Source organism: Argopecten irradians, chromosome 9 (assembly GCF_041381155.1).
Source record: "Argopecten irradians isolate NY chromosome 9, Ai_NY, whole genome shotgun sequence".
Classification (NCBI taxonomy): domain Eukaryota; kingdom Metazoa; phylum Mollusca; class Bivalvia; order Pectinida; family Pectinidae; genus Argopecten; species Argopecten irradians.
In genome coordinates this window covers 35817433-35837649 of record NC_091142.1, presented here as the reverse complement: position 1 = coordinate 35837649, position 20217 = coordinate 35817433, and the positions used below count along the sequence as shown (strand labels likewise).

General features: G+C 36.0%; 1 protein-coding gene and 1 pseudogene across 1 annotated transcript; both read right to left on the bottom strand.

Moving 5' to 3' along the window:
- Positions 1–439: 439 nt before the first annotated feature.
- On the bottom strand, positions 440–14461 carry LOC138332187 (splicing factor ESS-2 homolog). Its single transcript, XM_069280180.1, has 8 exons — positions 14190–14461; positions 13376–13538; positions 8194–8295; positions 6957–7105; positions 5479–5599; positions 4479–4837; positions 3282–3400; positions 440–2597 (listed from the first exon to the last, which is right to left on the bottom strand). The coding sequence occupies exons 1-8, from the start codon at positions 14295–14297 to the stop codon at positions 2273–2275; spliced, it is 1446 nt and encodes a 481-aa protein (XP_069136281.1). The 5' UTR covers positions 14298–14461; the 3' UTR covers positions 440–2272.
- Positions 14462–16435: 1974 nt separating this feature from the next.
- On the bottom strand, positions 16436–20007 carry LOC138330965 (F-box only protein 39-like; annotated as a pseudogene).
- Between the last annotated feature and the right edge of the window lie 210 nt (positions 20008–20217).

The following is a 20217-nucleotide window of genomic DNA, read 5'->3' as shown; positions in this document are numbered from 1 at the left end:
TTTATTGTGATGTCACGACAACGTCGGGATTTCGCGTCATTCTCTGATTTTTTTTCCCATAAAGATATGAAAAAAAAACCGGATCGGCCAATCAGAATTCAAGATTTAGTATGATTAAGAAAATCAATTTATGTTTAAATTCAGCATTTTCTTATATTGTGTAAATTGTGCATAACTTGATCTGAACGATAGCGTATTCATTCATGGGGGCATTAGGAAGTGACTGAGCACACTGTCTATTTATTGATCGATTAATTCGGAAAAGCGTTCCCATGAATCTTTCACAGAATCACAAATCTTTAAATTACTGAAATTAAATCTTATCTTAAAAAGCTTTATTTATACACTCTCTTACCTACAGAAGTATGAACAGTTCTCAATAGGTAATGATTGACACATTTATAGCATTACACTTAAACATGTCACAATATACAAACTTCTTCAACTTTTATAAGAACTGGTGAATTTCTTATATACGTGTACACCCTTTCAAATCCCTATGAGACAAAATTCTCCCTTTAAAGTACATGTACAGTGTGTTTGTTACCAATATATTTCTAGATACACCTTAGTCGAAGGGGCCATTAATACTGACTTGTATTCCAAACCTACTAATTCTCATCTATACATTCGTCCCACGGTTGTCATCCCTCGCATACAATGAGAAGCATTCCCTATTCACAAGCTTTACGAATCCGACGAATAGTGTCGACCCGACAATACCACCTTCGAACGTCGGTGCGAAGAGATGAAATTCCACATTATCTCTAGATGATACAAATCACATCTGATCGACCAAGAAATAGACAAGGTCCGCGCCCAAGATAGAGCCAATCTTCTCGTATGCAAAACCCGAACTGCAACTCAACGTGTTTCCTGTGTGGTAACATTCTATCCTAACTTACCACATCTCCCTTCTATCCTGAGGAACTACTGGAAAATCATCGAGTCATCAACCAAACTTAAGCTATTTTCTCAGAGCCACCGTTACTAGCCTACCGCAGACCAAAAAATGTAAAAGACCTTGTAGTGAGCAGCAAACTTCCTCCCCTTGCTCCTGCTGCACAAACGGGTTCATTAATGACATACAACATTAAATGATATGTCCATACACAGCACCACAGATACATTTGATTATTCAATCAACAACAAAGCATTCAACATCCGACAGAACCTGGCACGCAATCCAGCAATGTCATCTACCTCCTCTCGTGTAGGAAATGCACAATGCAATACGTTGGGGAAACCGGTGGTCCACTCAACGTCAGAATCAACAATCACCACTGGTCTATCAAACAGAACAAACCTGACTATCAGCCAAAGTTGGAAAGACATGCAGGTGATTACAACTGAGCACTGTTCCTACTGGACACAAACCAAGCGTCGATCGAGAGATTCTGGATTACCTATCTACAGACCCGCTATCCCAAAGGCATTAACAAACGTTAAATATACAGTATATATATCACAAATTGACATCAATTGATCACTCGCTTTTTAATTACATGTACTAATCCCACTTCCAGCATTCTTCGTTCTTTTTTACGCTTTATTGATCCTTTGCATATGCTGTCCAACAAATGCAACTAAATTTAGGATTTAGCTGCTTTTAATACACTGGGAAGAAAAGCGACTAAACTTGTATCCTATACAAATGAGCCCTACATATAAATTTCGCCACACATTTGATTTGACGTCACACCTGGCACGTTTTCCAGTCACCGCTCATATCCTAGTGTTCTGCCGAACATCATGGCTACATATTGGTAGATCCGGCCTTCGACTTCCACTTGTCGAAGGGTCCATTGTGCTGCTAAATATTTGTCTAATTTCATTGTCCCATATTACTGTTCGTGTTCGTTTTGTGTGTCTTGATAGAGGGGCAGATCACGCGAAAATTAGACATTTTTTTGTCCACACGGTTGGAATTACTTCTTTGTCCTATGCTTATATTTCAAATATTCTTTCAAAAAACTTTTGTTGCTTGCAGTTTTTCCTAAAACATTTTAGCTGATCAACTTGAACGGCAATTTTCTTGATGAATAAAGCCATCAATACTTGCGAGTATACATTAGCTAAGACAACTCTGTAACAAGCTTCTGATAAAACTATTAATAGCAATCCTTTCCTCGAGTTCCTAGGAATGTGTTTTATGTAAATCAATATGATCACTAGATTCAAGGCGAGATATTAACTACATTTTACAACAATTTATCACAGACTTTATTTACACATAAATATTCATAAGACAAATTAAAGACATTTAATCCTTTCAAAAAAAATCTGACGCCTTTTTCCTTTTTGGTAACTGTAAGAGATTGTCAGTTAGAGATGAAATATCAGGTCCGTCTCGTTTACTTCCTGGAGTTGTGCCCCCTGACGGTGTATCACTAGAATGTTTGGGGGTGAGTTTCGGGGTAAGTGAGGGAGACTTGCCCCCTGTAAGTCTATGAGAGGGAGAAGGAGTGTAGCTAGCACGTAATGCTTTGTCAGATTGTGTTCTCACACCAAGCCTAGCTGTCGCCAGTCGCTGTGCTGCTGGTGACATGGACTGCAGTCTTTCCGTCGTAGATCTTCCAAATTTTGGAGACGGTGACCTAAAAACAAAGAAATTCATTTTCAAAACTTTGCAAACAAAATATAATCATTCTTATTGCTCATCGATGCGTCTGTTAATACTGAATATATGATTGTTTTTTAAGAAGTTTTATCATTTAAATAATATCATTATGGTATGTGTCTTTCAGAGGCACAAAACACACTTTAACTCCATGTCTTCCAATTTTTTTTCCTCCAAAATTCAAGGTTTTTATAAAACATTAATTTTATTACCTTAAAGATGCTCCACCGCCGAAAAAGCATAAATGATACCCATCATTTGAAGAGTAACTGATGTATAATTGTGTTTATAGAATTTTTTCAGGATGCAATTAATTATTTCTAATATTTTTATCTTTGAATTTAAATGGTGCAAAGTAAGTAACTTTTGTAACTGGAGAAAAATACTAAATCATTTAGTCGTGCTTTTGATAGAGAAAAAATAACATTCGTCGGCGGTGGAGCATCTTCAACTTAAAATGTCTTTTTTTTTTTTGTATTTGTACTGCATTTTGCAAAATATTAGTTTTATTAGCCTGTTATTGAATTTGAATTTCATCAATTATCACTCACAGATGACAGAGAAAACAATTGTCTATCAAACATTATGCAAAATACATTTACAAAATGGATCATTTTAGATCCTAAATATGTATCCTATACAATTTGATGGTAATACTTACGTTGATGACAGTCGAGCTTGTACAGATTTTAATGCTTTCTCTTTCTTGTCTCTATGTGCTTTGCTTGCTTTCTCAGCTAGATCCATTGCAAGTCTGTCCCTCTTTGGCATCTCTGGAATCTGTTAAGAATGTATAAAAGATAATTTTAGAAATTTTACAAACCAGAAAACTTTTCTTTTAATTATCTTATTATAATTGCCTTGCAAGTAGCCTTTGAGTCTTTAGAGGAATGAAGGATGAACTATCAAATATCAATGAAGGCAAATTCTAAAACATTTACCAAAACAAAATTGTTCATTTTAGATCATTAAACTACTAGAATGCTAGTTCTTACAATGATACACTCTGCTCTAAAAGCTGACACAGTTAGAACTATTATCATTTCCTTATACTCTATCACCTTAAAAATCACATGATCAATGACCAATAAGATTAATTCATGTACCACATTGATACATGATAACGTTTGCACAGGACTTTTGTCTCTATTGGTGATGGAATGACACTAAATGATGATATCCCATGCTAATGTGATTTCAGAAGGAAGATTCATGTAGTACACAAAGTAGTCCCAATCAGCCACGCACTTAATTGTTCAGAGACAAAAACAAAAAACTTAAGACATACTTTGTTTTCTCGCTCTTATCGATATGAAACTTTTTTCTCTCATACTTGAAAAGGTTATCCCACGGTTGCTAGGGAAAAGATAACTCTGTCTTTTACTGTGTTAGGGAAACACATGATAGATAATGACGTGACGGCATTAATATATATGGTGCCTACTGTCAGCGACATCATTAAGGAAAAAATCAATGGAATCGTACGTGCGACATTCATTTTATAAAGTAGCCTGGCGAAAATTATTATAAGTATTGAAGTCATATTTCTTTCAAAATGAAATTAAAAAATTTGACTTCAATGCTTGATTGTGAAAGTATGGGAGAAAAAGAATCAAACATGGGTCTGTCAAGTGGACAGGGATATCTCAACCTTCGAGAAAGATTTTGGCTGTCAACCCTCGGCAAGCCTTGGGTTGATATGCCAAAATCTTTCACACGGGTTAAAATATCCCTGTCCACTTGACAGACAACATATATGATTCTATTTATCTTAGATATACAATAAATTATGAACTCATAACAAAATCCATTCACTACTTCAGTTCTTAAATTTATTTTAAGGGATTTACAAACTGACCTTAAATGTGGGACCTCCAGCACCTGTGAGTGGTGTTTCACTTCCCTCCAGGCGATACGGAGTGCTGTCTATCTCTCCCCAGGTCATCATGGGAGAGTCCTCAACTCCCGGGGCCGGAGACGGTGTACCAACAAAACCATAGCCATTCACTTTAGGAGATTCTAACGGCATAACTTCCTTTCCATCATGGCCTATTTTGCCATAACATGAAAGGGCTTTTAATGACGCCACTTGTTTTATTTGCTCAGCACTTCTTGATTGGTTCCATGGACTGACTTGGAATCTGGTGTTTTCGTGAATTATCTCCCTTGATTTTCCTTTTCTCAGTTCCAACAGCTCAGCTTCACTTAATTCCTCACCTGACAACAAAACAATACCAATGTTTACACCTGGCATGTATATGTACATGTAAGCTATATAGATTTTCTCTGGAGCCATAGTACCGGTAAATCCACTTAAAATATATCTGACTGGATTTCATTGTTTGAGTTAATGTCATAACAGCTATTGTTTTAGTTATTTTAACAGAATATTACCTGGCTCCAAGATCATGAAACAGTCTCAAGTCTAAAATAGTCTTAAGTTGAGACTTAGCCCATTACAGATGATGTTATAAAAAGTTATGTCATTTTTGATTGGCCAGGCAAAAAATTAAGTCTTAGACTGTTTCATGATCCTTGCCCCTGGTATATAATTCTCAAATGATAAAAGAATATATTACACCCATAAACCTCATTTAATTTTCCAATGAAATCTTCAGAAAGGAAGAAAGATTTGTGTACATAAACAATTCGACTTATTTCTATGTGTCTTTTTGATAAAGGAACATCTGACTCAGATGATAAATAAAGGAGAAGGGCAACTGTAACAGGAGAGAAACCAATTATTAGGTTTACAGACTAACACCTGACGTAATTACCATATTGTATGTGAATCAGATAAAGACCTCCTACACAATCCACACTATACCCATTATGTAACTGTTTATGTTACTACTTACCATCTGGTACATACATCAGGGAATTTCTGGCCTTGTACTTCCACGAGTCAGCTCCGGCCTGGGGTGGTCCTTCTATAGCCTGTTGTTCTATAGTGGGCAGTGCTAAGCGCTCACTCTCCTCCTAATAACCAAAGATTATACGTATTATAAATCAATTTTGTTTGTATCACAATTTTTCATTGGTTAAATAGAATTGAACAGTGTTTTGATTGCATTAAAGGTGGTATGAGCACAATGGGATACAGATATATTCAATCTAGTTAGCGCTACATGTAGAATATGTCTGTATCTCATTGCGTTCATACCACCTTTAACACAATCAAAACACTGTTCAATCTATATATTTACATAAATATGTCTACTTTTATGTCAAATTTAAAATGGTGATGGTTGCTAAGTTGAGTAACTACGTTGAGCTGCTGAATGTTTGTCATGTATGTGTCAGTCTACGAACGTGATATAGACTAAATTCTTCATAGTCATGACTTTTATTTTATTGTACGGAGTATAGACAAGTGTTTGCCTGTGTGTAGGCCTATTTTGAATGCAAAAATGGGGGTAAATCAGATGATTCTGTTTCGGAGAGAGGGGGCTGCGGTGGCCGAGTGGTTAAGATGTCCCGACATATTACCACAAGTCCTCCACCTCTGGGATGCGGGTTCGAATCCTATGTGGGGCAGTTGCCAGGTACTGACCGCTGGCCGGTGGTTTTTCTCCGGGTACTCCGGCTTTCCTCCACCAACAAACCTGGCACGTCCTTACATGACCCTGGCTGTTAATAGGACGTAAAACTAAACAAACCAAACCAAACTGTTTCGGATAGGCTACCTGTAATGTTTTTTTTCTGAAACCTGTATATGATCTGTTAACCTATTGTTCATTAAGACGCTCCCAGAATTGTTCACCGACAATCAGATGTTCTGTATATTTAGATGAGATGAGTGACCGTACACACATACTGATGTTACTACTGTATGGAATTCCTTGAACATTCCTGAGGAAAGCCTCCCGGTTGTAGCCCCGACCAGCGATTCATTTTGTTGTTTATTACTATTACAATGCTTGAACACATCTTTTGTTTTGATGTCAAAGACATATTTAATCAGATCTAATAAAAACTCTTTATTATTGCTTTGAAATCCGTCAACTTATGACACGAAATCTTATTGTAGCGTGAACTAAAAGTAGTTCGAACCTGCACTGCATTTGTATTCATAAGTCATTGTGATTACCTACTACGCCAATCTGAATGCAACTCCCTTCCAATTGACTATATAGGGGCATATGTAAATATATCACTTTGTCTATACTTTTCCCCATCTTTTGTTTACTTTTTTCTGCATTTTTTAAATTAAGATCCAGGAATACACGTTTTGCCAGACAAATAAGTAAATACAGGATAAATACTTTGCGCTTTTTACAAAGTTATGAATTTAATGTTCTAATTTTGAGTTTTTTATATACATTAATAGACCTACCGTTGTTCTATCTTTTTCATTTTCATAAAGCCAGGCGTGTTTCTCTCTCTCCTTTTTCTTTGTCTCCTCGAGGATCTCAGCGAAGGATGCATTATCTTCACTGGTGTTTTTAGCTAAATAACGATCCAGGGATGCAAGATCTTTTTCTTCTGTGAAAAAACAAATTGATACAAAAATGATTAAGTTAGTATTGAGATAAAAGAGAGAGTAGAGTTCTGTATTAAATGCCAACTACCTTTCCGGGGGAAACCCTAAAGGTTTCTTAAAAACATCAATAACATCAGAAAATATATACCAATGGCATAAGATGAGGTTACAACACCAAACATATGCAAGATTTCCTGTGTAATGTTTGATAATAATGGAGAGTTATTTTGCTGTTTTGCCGTCTGGCGCAGTGATAGTCAACTACCATGCGCAAGGATCAATCTGGGTTTTGGGGGAAACTACCCTTTTTCAAAATAGGGGGGAAATTTGGCGAAATATAGGGGAATCTGAAACTTCTTACTTTATTCCAAAATTATATTCAATTTGACGAAAAAGTACTGTAAAACATCTAATTTTATTTTAGATTTAGAAAAGCAAGATTTTAAGCTTAATAATGAAATTTTTTAGTTTATCATAAAATATGCAGTAGCTGTTTGACAAACATGAAGAAATTTTCAAACAAAAGTCTAAAAAAAATAATGAAAAATAAGTCACAGGGGAAATTGTGTTACAAAAACGGTCATTTTTTAGCTTCAAATGGGGAATTTTTAAATTTTCAGGGGAATTTTAGGCCAGAGGGGAATTCATTCCTTGAGGGGAAATTAACCCATAAACGCTAATAAATCAGAGCTAGATTGATCCCTGATGCGGTATTTAGGACGACGGCGGGAAACATAAGACGACCCGCTTAATGAAAATTAGCGTTTTATTATTTTAATCAAATTGTTCAGAATGTGATGACACGTGTAGTATTACACTAAGTTAATAATTTTAGCGACTATACAAAAATATCGATCTCGTTTTACTTTCCCATTTTAGAAATTAAAAGCCGTTTCGGAAAGGTAGTGGGCCTTTAAAGAAAATATTGAGTAGATACACTTATATTGTAATGTATTATTACCAAATTTTCCTAATTAAAAATAAACAAACAAACAGAAAATAAATGACACATGTATAGTTGTTTAAAAAATGTATCTAAAGGTTAAATCTTTCCTTCCTATTTTGATGATTATCACCAGTTGTAACGTACTTGGTGCACTGCTGGGTAGTGGATCAGGTTCACCACTACTGTGTTTTGGAGACTTCCGACGACTATTCGGTTCTGGGGTCTCAAACGTGGCTGGTGTAGAATCTATAATACAAAAAAACATCACAAAATCATGCAAGCTATAAACACTGGTTGGATGAAAGAAAATTCAGACATCTTCTATCTTTGAAAACCTGTTTTTGTAGAGGTTAGTTATGAAAAGCTTGTTAAAAAAGTGTACCAGGTTTTAATAATACATAGTGATATGATCGCTTTGTAGCTTTGCAATAGGTGGAATTTCCATATAGCTTAGTTGAACTAAGGGAAAGCGGCAGACCAGCAAGTCTGCGGTTGCAGGTTCCAGTCTGGTTGGCGACACACTACTCTCACCTTGTTACAAAACGAATACAAGGACTAACAACTATAATAATAGTTTTTTCCCATCTTCTATGAAACTTTGGAACTCACTAGATCACTCTATCAGAGAATCTTCTTCTATTTCCTCTTTTAAATTAAAATTAAAAACAACTTTTCCATCTATAATCTCCAACATATTTATGAATTGTAAACCTAGAAATTTAAATATCCTTTTATGCCAATTGCGCAATAATGCCAGTGACTTAAATTATGACAAATTCTCTCCGATCATTTGACAGATGATGGTTCATGCTTATGTGGTGCTCCAACTGAAATTCTGAACATTATTTTTTTTATTGTACTCATTTTTCTGATTTTAGACATCACATAATCTCTATTTCTAATCTTTTGGGTTTTGTTAATATTGAAATTCTGTTGTATGGGTCTATTGATTTTTCTAATGATATTAATGAAATGATACTACTTCATACAAGTAATTATATAAAAAAAAACTAAGAGATTTCAATTGTACAAATAGATTTTATAGAAATATTAAAATATATGCATGTATTGATATATTGAAGGCCATTATGAGAGGGTGTGTATGTGTGTGTGGATGTGATATGTATAAATTAATTAATTTGTTTTCTATAAATAATATTGCCTATTTATTACTTATTCATTTAAAATATATTTACTTATTTGTCTATCTGTTGTAAATAGTTATTTTCTTTTCTATGGCCCGCTTGGGTATGCTCCTAATATTCTTTTTTCTTTTCATTTCTACTGATACAACACTATTTATATATATTTATTAGTTAAATAAACCGGATTTCTGGAGAGGACCTATATAGGCTTTGCCTGTTGTCCAATCCATTTGGCATTACATTAATATATTATCTTTCTCTATGATTCATGTATATCTTGTATTTGTTAATAAAATATTTTGAAATGAAATACAAGTTTTATCTTTGTTCAATATAAAACACTTTTTCATGTTCACATATTGAGACCTTAACATTGAATCAGCATCAAAAGAAAAAATATATCATAAATCAGCATCAGCATCATGATATATCATTTCTTTGAGAGCAGAAATCACAAGAATAAAACCTAAGGAAGTACACTGTAGATCCAGAGGGAGTACAGATCTTATTTCAGTTATCAGTATCAAATGTATGTACTTCCTGCCAATTACTGGAATTCAAACTCTGAATCTCACTGTTAACCTCAATAATGAATCAGATATTGATTGACGGTCACACTTAATAACGACAACAAACGACAACAAACGACAAGAAACGACAACAAACGACAACACGTTAAATATAAGGAAAAGTTAGTGACAACACAAGATATGTTATTCAGTACATTTAAAATGAATATTTCTACCAAGTTTTATGAAGATTGGTGCAAAAATGAAGGAATTAGAGCGATTTTAATATTCTGAAATCGGCCCGCTGGTCAACGATAAATCGAATGACAACAGGTTTGCCGTGACGGTATACCGACAACACGTTGTAACATTAAAAATGTTTTAAAAACCTAACGACAACAGAAGATGTGTTATTTGTCATACTATAATGCATCTATGTATAAAAATTTCATTAAGATTGGAATAAAAATGAAGACTTTATACCTGTTTTAATGTTACGAGATCGGCGACTGGTCAGATTTATATCTAGCTGCGATGACGTAGCTCTGAACGACGGACGGAAGATTTCTCTGACAGATGGTCGTCGTCAGAGCTACGATTCCGTCCCTCCTGCCGGGAACCGGAGTGGAGGCAGGGTATGATTATTCGTTCTAATTTATATCGCGAGTGTGTATGTTCAGTATTACCGACAACGCATCATAGCATTAAAAAAATTAAAAAAACCTAACGACAACATAAGATATGTTGTTTGTCATACCATAATGCATCTCTGTACAAAAATTCATTAAGGTTGGAGTAAAAATACCGGAGTAATGACGATTTCAAATATGAAGAGACGCAGAGTGTATACATGTGTGTAAAGCCAAGCTTACATGTAGAGATCTAGATCCGACCGACAACACAAATTATTTTACGAAATTACGCAGTAATGTTACCGCAAATAATAATATATGTAACCTATATCTAAATAAAGTAATTAATGTCAATTGTAATGACTATTGATGAAGATTTGAATGAGTAATGGTCATTGAAATGTCTACGACGGCTTGCATACAGTATACATAGAAGAAGCACACACGTGTGTATATTATCAGAGTGATTACAGTTCGCAATTGTATTTATTGTTATGTAAACATATGGTGTGTATATATACTTCCCATATGTTATCTTAAGAAATACATTATTATATGTTTTTTTTTTATTGTACATTTTTGTATAAAATATTTGCGTATATTTTCGGGAGCATAAATGAACGACAAAGAAAAAGCGCCGATAATGTCGTCTATCTTTGGCGAGGATGGACTGATCAATTTGGATACTATCAAAGAATTTGATTCAGTATCAAGCAAAATCGACAATATGTATGGTGAACGTATGGGTACATATTGGTCTGAAAAAACTTTACCAACTATCCGGCGCAGGGTGGTGGAGTCCCGAGTGCGATGCCCCCATATACCCAAAGGCTGGAAAAACAACAACTGCGAATCAATGAATGACATCATAAAGCTTGTTGGTGACTGGGAAATTTCGAAAAACGATTAGAGCACATACAAAACGCACAGTACAACCACTTGCGCAGATCGCGTCACGGAATAGGAGAGTACGAATTAGCTCCGCATGCGCAACATTTAAAAATAAGTTCAGTATTTTGGAGAACACTGCCCAAAAGACAACGACAACGAAAACGGAACGTGCACAAGTTTTTGAAACTTGTGAAGCAGAAAAAGGAACTTATATCTTCCACTAATGGAATGGTAACTATTCCAAAAACTGCAGCCATCGCGAAAAAACCGGATACACGAAAACGTGTGCGTGGAAATGAACAGAATCGCACGGTTTGTAAGCTTCCCGAAATTAAAACTTACGATACGCATGCGAAATCTTGTGTGCCCGCAAGACGGGATTCAAGATATTTAAACTTAATCTTTCAAATAAAACGTATTAAATAAAGTCAAAGTTACCGCGTTAATAAAAAAAAGTGAATTAATATAAAAATATTTTACGCAGCTAAAAATACACACTTAAAAAAAAAAACTAACGTGACGCTACCCAATTTGGAACGCTACCCCAAATGAAACACTTTTAAAATATGTGATACAGAATTTTCAGTTTGCAATCTAAACTAACAATAACAGTCCTGAACAAAAATGAAAATAATGAAATTTTGAAAAAATCCGGGAAACGACGTCGTGCGACACCCCTAAAAACACCATATATTTTAAAATGAGAAAATAAATGCTGAATGGAATATTTTTGAAGACATGTGCCCTGAATAAACTAAAATATGTTTGAACTTTCTTTAAATGAATTCAAACATTTTTTATCATGCCTGGACATTTATTAATCAAACTTTAATTATTTAGGAGGTGTTCTATTTTGGGTACTCAAATCTGCTGAAACACAGGGCTGACAAGTAAACAAATCATGAAATTATTAATAAAAGCATCTATTTGTGGAATGTTAAGATTCAACCACATGTATGAAATTTTTTACAATTATCTTCAAAAGTGTTCCAATTTGGGTAACGTCACGTAGGGTCTGGTAACATACTCGTGTATTGAGTATGGCCTAGAGTTCTACACCGACTATAATGATGTTTACACAATAATGGCTTGGACAAACAGTATCGAGACCCTATGCACTCGTACACACGCGTGTACAGGCGTGTGTGTGAGTCGTCGATCTGTTGTCTGTAGTAAACCTGACCAGTCGCCGATCTCGTAACATTAAAACAGGTATAAAGTCTTCATTTTTATTCCAATCGTAATGAAATTTTGTACATAGATGCATTATAGTATGACAAATAACACATCTTCTGTTGTCGTTAGGTTTTTTAAAACATTTTTGATGTTACAACGTGTTGTCGGTATACCGTCACGGCAAACCTCTTGTCACTCGATTTATCGTTGACCAGCGGCCGATTTCAGAATATTAAAATCGCTCTAATTCCTTCATTTTTGCTCCAATCTTCATAAAACTTGGTAGAATATTCATTTTAATGTACTGAATAACATATCTTGTGTTGTCACTAACTTTTCCTTATATTTAATGTGTTGTCGTTTGTTGTCGTTTGTTGTCGTTATTAAGTGTGACCCTTGATTGATATTAACCAGTTACATTACCCTTGCTTCGTCAAACATTATAAACCAAAATTCTCCATGATATTTTCTATAGATCAGCATACACAGTTCACATATACATGTAGCACAAAAGTGACAAAATAGATAACAAGAGGCCCAAGGGCCTTAATGGTCATCTGACAATCTCGACAACAGTCATATAAAATAACATGTATATCATGCACATTTGTGACATCTTTGATTTGGGATCAAAACGATATGAAACAACACTTTGTCAAGACCATGTCAGGATATTCAAAGAGACTACTAATTTTACATAAACTACCAACACTTGATTTCTAAGATATAAATAAATGTTCATACCGTTACACAGTACAATATGTTATTATATAATACCAAAGCAGTATTGGATGGAAATGAGCAACACTATACATTGTACATCTTTTTCTAATAGTGTTGACCAGGCCGTCGACACAGATGATTTGTGATTGACGATTTGTGGCTGATGTACATGTATCTCATTTCATGACAGGGACATCAAATTAATATCTTACATGGCAAGTACTGATTAACTTTGAATCATAGAACTTACATCCGGTTGTAGAGTCTGTCTGTGGTCTATTAGTATTTTGTCTCATCTGTATCTCACGAAGCTTGACCAGGTCATTTTTCTCCAAGGCTGTGAAATATTCTGTATGTGACTGGAGTTTTGGTAAGTCAGGAAAAAAATCTCTCTCAATGATATTCTCAAGATTCTGAAAAGTAATCAGTCACATTGTAACTATTTTATATACACTGTATCGCATAGGTACCTAACTAATCCCTATTGAGATTCCTCCTCTAGACTCTTTTATATTAGGACGATTGATAGATGTCTATCTATCAAACATCCTCTAGACTCTTTTATATTCAGACGTTTGATAGATAGACATCTATCAAACGTCCGAATATAAAAGAGTCTAGAGGAGAAATCTCAATAGGGATTAGTACCTAACCTGTCTCGTTCGTTTTTTTTTTTTTTTAATGACAGGTTAAGTTTTAATACCAGCTACGAAAATGTATTACATGAAATATGGATTATTGGGACGGAATAGAAGTTTATGATAAATTAGAGATTTTGCGAATTCTTACCACTAAGAGGCGTTTTACAAAGAATTATTAAGAAAATTTACATGTTTATTAATATAAATTGAGCATTGTAGGAACAAATGGCCAAAGTTGATCTATGTTGAAAAATAGAAAAATAGAAAAAAAAATACTTAATCATATTGTCTCCATTCACTCCTATGATCGACATGGCAGTGTAATTGCTATGAACATGTACATTATATACATCTATAGAATGTATACTGGTTTATAACATCATATTTATCTGTGTTGCTGTCTGATTGTTACACCGACATTACCTTTGTGTACGTTTCCTCATCAAGCACCTTTACGCTTGTCTTCTTGTTTCCCTGTCGACTTGAATCTGTAGTAGCTACAGTTAGATCATTAGCTTTCTGTAGAGCCATACTGACACTACTTTATATGTGTAACTATCAGGTTTATATCGTAAAATACCACAACAGACAGTTGATCACGACATTTCCAAACGTTTTCACGGGAAATCTGTGTCATTATCCTGCTTCATTGCAATCACCTGCATATCAAGCGTCTGTGAGATGTACAGTATATCAAAAATACTTTTTGAGTCGAGACTGGAGAGATTTTCCGGATATGAAAATAATTAATTTTCACTTTGTTTTCATACTGAATCCAACTCTCTGATTGGCAAATTCTTTTTCCTCATATACTATGAAGAAAAAAATCCATTGGAAAAAAAACCGTACGTTTAAACGTACTTTATGTTATCAAGTAGTCTGAAAAATGAATTGTAAGTATTGATGTAGCTATTTTTTTTAACTTCATTTAAATGGTTATGAAATAAATTATTTTCAAACTTTTGTGAGAATCCGCTACGCGGATTCACACAGTTTGCAAACAAAATTTCTTTAACACAATAGTAACATCAATGCTTTAAATGAAAAAAAAAATGTTTGTATGAAAAATACCCTTCTCTGGAAACTCTTTTCACTAACGATATATTAAAAAACCCCAGATACATTAAGTAGAATATATGTTCAATTCCGCTTCAATAATACACGTACATGTACACTGTAATATGGACACTCTGTTTTGCCACAGGGATACTGTATGCTAATATAATATCAATTTATACATTAATTTATACAGTACAAAGTAAAAAATAAATAAATACATGTACATTAATTAAGCATATTTTGACATGATATGTTATAAGTCATATATTTGCTTAAAAGCGCAATTACTTGTGAAATAATATCACTTTGCTGACATTGCTACATGTAATTTTCATCCTTGATACCCATTATTGCTTTGATTTCTCGATACAGAAGTGCAGACTTAATCGGGGCCTGGGGTTACTTTCACACCGTTGAAGTCTCAGAACTCTAGAGATTATATGTTGGAGAGATGCCACATGTTTGCAGAGGTAGCAGCGTTTATTTTATCCTGGATGGAAAATGGTAAATGTATCTATGAATGCAGTTTAGGAGTAAAAACTGACCAATCACAGGCCTGCAGAGATCGCCTTTGAAGATTACAAGAGAGCGACGCCCAACTTCAAAGCAGCACAGTCAAACCACGTGCACAGTGTACCGTTATTCGAAACACAGTATAGCTATTATTCGATACTTTTGATGTACACATAAAATGAAATTCGTATTATTTCTTCTGGGCTGCCTTCAGTTTAACAATGAGCAAGGACGTATCCTTGCTATGAACTAACCCAATCCTCGATACTTCAGGGGTTACTTTTATCGCATGTCGTCAAATATCCACCCTGAACTAGGCCTTTTTTATAAGGCAGTTCAGGGGGGGGGGGGGGGGGGGCAAATGACCAATTACAGGCCTGCAGAGATTTCGATCCTTTGAAGATTATTAGGAGAGCGACGCCCAACTTCAAAGCAACAGTCGACTTACAATGTACCGTTAATTATTCGTTTTTGATTCTATTGACGTATCATCCTCTAATACTGGTTGTATCGGTATGGCTACTTAGATGGTTCCTGTATTGTGGAATGAATGTACATCAAAGAACCAAATAAACTATGTTTATATAACTACTTACTAATAAGGTGTCAAACATAATTAAATATATGTAGTCTCCAGTTTTGCTATGACATAGTCACAGGGGTGGATAAACCGAAAACGTCGACATTGATAGTCACCCTTGGAGTATCGAGGATGATCCAAGAGTGGATATTACGACCCCTTGGGTATCGAGGATGGCTCGTTTTAGTCTCTCTGGCATAACAAACTTATTTCTAATGTATCCGATATCGACATTTCGTAATACAGTATCAAAAATTTACTTACACTTGTACTTGTTTTATATACACAGACGAACAACAAGACGAACAATCATTTTGGATTTAATCTGAGGAAATCTTATCGTTAATACGAAAATTAAGGACGTGATTGTGGTACTTTGTACGTATAAGCCGCAGCTGGTATACATGTTTGGCCAGGCGACTGCATTTGTGTGTCGTAGACTGTCATAGTTTTAATGCATGTACATCGATAAAACATATTTCTCGTGGGTCTGCACATAAAATGGCTAACGCTGAAATGTAGTTAAAACTTTATTCATTATTTGAAAAGTGTTGCCATTACGACAATGCTATAGGATAGCAGTCCCGTTGCAAAAACCGAAACGCAATGTTAAATTGCGATTGTTTTGGAATCGGGGCGCGACAACACTTGAGCTGAAGTTTGATTGGCTTAAAATTGGCTTGTAAATTTTAAGTCAGCTAGATTGTCATGGTGTGGCCGAACTGAGTCGTAACCACTCGGTCAAGGGGCGATGTAGAGACCAGTCTGTATTATTCTGATGAACCGGCTCAAGACCTAAATAAAATAGAGCATAGCTCCCGTTGATGGCGTTGATGAGAGAAGGGTTATTTTGCTATTTCCGATAAATCTTTAGATCAATCCGTTGGTGGCGTTAAGTGACTGTTGTATTTGACGTTTCCGATGAATCTTTAGAGCCTCCCGTTGGTGGCGTGCGTTGATATTTATAAGAGGCTGTTAAATTTGCCGTTTCCTATACATTTTAGGGCATCCTGTTGATAGCGTTGATAAGAGGCTGTTGTATTTGCCGCAGTCGGTGCCATTCATGTTCATTTAGGCCGTGAATGCTCAAACTCATAGTGTGCAAATCTGTAACGTTAAAATCACACAAATTCACACAATAACTGTACACGGAAAGAGGAAAAATATGAGAATAGTCAATAATGTAAAGATTCACGATCTTTTAAATAGACATTTGTAATACATGTATTGAGAACGGGATCTGACATACCCTGCTCTGCCAAAATGTTAAACCAGACTGTGTTTTACGCTGGTAAGTCAAAGACCTGCTGTATACTAATTAGTCTATAGTGGGTCTTTGACTACCAGCGTGCTAAACACACATGGTTCAACTAAATGGCCCAACGATAATATAGTGGAATTATTAGGTTTTTCCCACTGTAACATGTCAAGTCCCGGTAGATACCCTAAGCTCTCGCTACTTACGAAGGTAGTTATGTAGCAGAAGAAAGACGTATTCGGTCGATCGTAGAGACGGCCAGTTGGCAGCAGAGTTGCATATGTCTCAGCTTCCGGCTACATCTCATTAGTAAATATATCAACACCTCGTCTATCTGTGGGTTCTTGTCTAACTGCAGAGTGAGCTGTTCTGTGAGAGCAAACTTCATTTTATGGTCGTTTAGCTACATTGTATACTTAATTATGATGACATCATATTCAACATTTTATTTCCCACAAATGATTGCTACAAGAAACGATGCTGGACTTGTAACTTCCCACCTCTCAGTTCTGAAAATCCAATAGCATACGATCACTTCAGCTTTAGTCCAGCCACTTGGAAACAGATGTTTTGACATTTCGATTGTATTTTACAGTGATACTTATAAATATTCCATACCTTTGGTTGGGTTCCGTCATTGGTGTTTCCTTATGCATTAAGAATATTTACATAGACGCTGACCCATAAGGATACTATTTTAACAACGCACACTACATACACATATGTGCTTGTATTTTACCATCCTCGACACTCCAGGGGTTCCGATCACTTACGATCTCTATACACCCCTGAACTATCTCATAGTAAAACTGGAGGCAAACTTTTGTACAAAGTTGCAGCACTGCAAGGATTTTTAATTATAGAAGTAAAAAATCTTTTTAACGTGTACACGTCAAAATTAAACTCGAAAGATGCCGACTCATTTCCGAACTCTTCCGAACATCGTCGCGACAATCTCGAAGTAACACGAGAGTTGTGAAACCAAATGTCAACAATTTTTTTTTCATAAACAAAACATGCGGTCGACCTCAGCAGACTGGATCTACAAAGAAAAATAATGCTTGCACATTACAATATTTGATACCCACAATATTGAATTACGGCAATGTGGTGAATTACATGTAGATGTTTCAAATACTCGCTCTGTGGACATATACCAGCATGATTTGCTCATATTAGCCAGAAGGAAAACATAAACAAACACATGTGCGCTTACGCTAGTTACCTGGATCACCACGTACAGGACGTGTAGGCATAAGTCACGTGGTACGATTCGGAATGCCGACAAAAGCCGAAGGTACTGAACATGGCGGTGATTGAAGGCGCTGTATTCAAAACCAGGGACTTATAGGCCGACACATTCTTTTGGGGAGCATAATCAATAAGTTACATGTGCATGTTCAAATATCAAATGTTTAAGCAATGTATCGTTACAGTGAAAATTACCAGAAATACAACTTTAAGCGTCGCTTTCTCTGTAGTTTTCAAAGGAAATCTTTGCTAGCCTGTGATTGGTCAAATGTTTTCCGCTGAGCTGCCTTCAATTTCACTATGAGATAGTCCAGGGGTGTAGAGATAGTAAGTGAACGGAACCCCAGGAATATCGAGGATGGTATTTTATAGTATTCTGACTTATTAACAGAACCTATAACAGGGGTGATGAGGAGGCGATCAGAAGTGAAACTCGAAACGGGTCAAAATGAATGCTGCTAGATGGCAAATGGCAAACATACATAATCATGTCAGGTCTCCCTGGGAACCATGTAATGTGCTTACCAAGTGTGTCCGGATATGTTCTTCCAATGTGTCGGAGTAGAAATGGTATTTGTCCTTGCATATCGTCGTGTGTCACGACGGACGCCCAGGACACGATGAACAGTTCTCTGAGCGGAAGTCCCTTGACTAGTGCTGCTGTAGGATCATATCGACGTCCAGTAACGTAGATGTAGAGAATGACCACAGTCTGGGGACATTTCCGGGTGAAGTTAGTCCAAACCACAGACGGAATAACAATATGGCTAACATTCCGTTCTATAGATAGTGTCAGCTTTTGCAATGTATTGCCAAGATTTTCAGCGAACGAGTCCAAAACGTCATCATTGATAGAAGAATAATTCACATAGATCTGCGAGAGTGACGAAAATTTAGATAATGCAGTAAGGTACCGTTTGTGGCGTATTGGTAAAACGTTTGTCTGGAAGAGATCATCGGCTGATAATACTTTGAGCGTTTTCCCAGCGTAACCGCGCCCGAGGGACTCAAGCAGACGACAGCCTTCATGTAACGAAAGTCGACATGAAATGACACTGACTGTTTCGAGATATCGAAGTCGCCTGAATAGTCTACACAGAGCTCCAATTACTTTATTTCGCGATATCCAGAAGTGCCAGGAATGCTCCAAATCCAACTGATTCAAAAACAATTTAGTTAGGCGTATCTTTGAATCGTAAAGCAGATGTTTCAGATAGGTTTCAGCTGCCAGAGCCATGACCTTGACCGTCCGGAAGGTCGGTTTACCAAATGAGAGTTTTAGCGTCTTCAGATGCTGTCCCATGATGTCGATATATTGGCATTCTCGTTTAGCCTTATGTTCTGCCCTGAGTCCTATAAAATGTACTCGTCTGCGTCGCCAAAGAGACGGCGTATAGAACAGATCCCTCCACCGCCTACAGACACATGCCATGCGTAACCTTGCATGGTCGCAAAGATATCCGTATATTTGTATTACTAGAACATCGGGTAGGTTGTTCCACCTTGGACTAAAGTCATCATTCTCTTCTGGAGTATCGAAGTGGTCATCGCCTTGTTTTTCCAGCGTCGCCATTACAAAGGCATTGTGACGTAATTATTACAAAATAACGCCATCTTTCGCGCCAGAAAAACGGCACAATTTAACGATGTACTCATCTGTACATTCGGGTGAGATTTAGAACCAATCATTATGTTTAGGTTAGCTGCAATAATAAATATGGTATCGCTAAAGACCGTATACAGTGGGTCGAACGTGTCTTGGTATGCGAAGGTGTAATTTCGTATGCGAA

What these genes read in the sequence shown, in the direction of transcription:
- LOC138332187 (XM_069280180.1), bottom strand. Translation starts at nt 14,297, where the DNA reads ATGGCTCTACAGAAAGCTAATGATCTAACTGTAGCTACTACAGATTCA. An exon ending in ATGAGGAAACGTACACAAAG is followed by an intron (nt 13,539 to 14,189) that starts GTAATGTCGGTG and finishes ATTACTTTTCAG; the next exon opens with AATCTTGAGAATATCATTGA. An exon ending in ACTACCCAGCAGTGCACCAA is followed by an intron (nt 7,106 to 8,193) that starts GTACGTTACAAC and finishes GTTTTTTCACAG; the next exon opens with AAGAAAAAGATCTTGCATCC.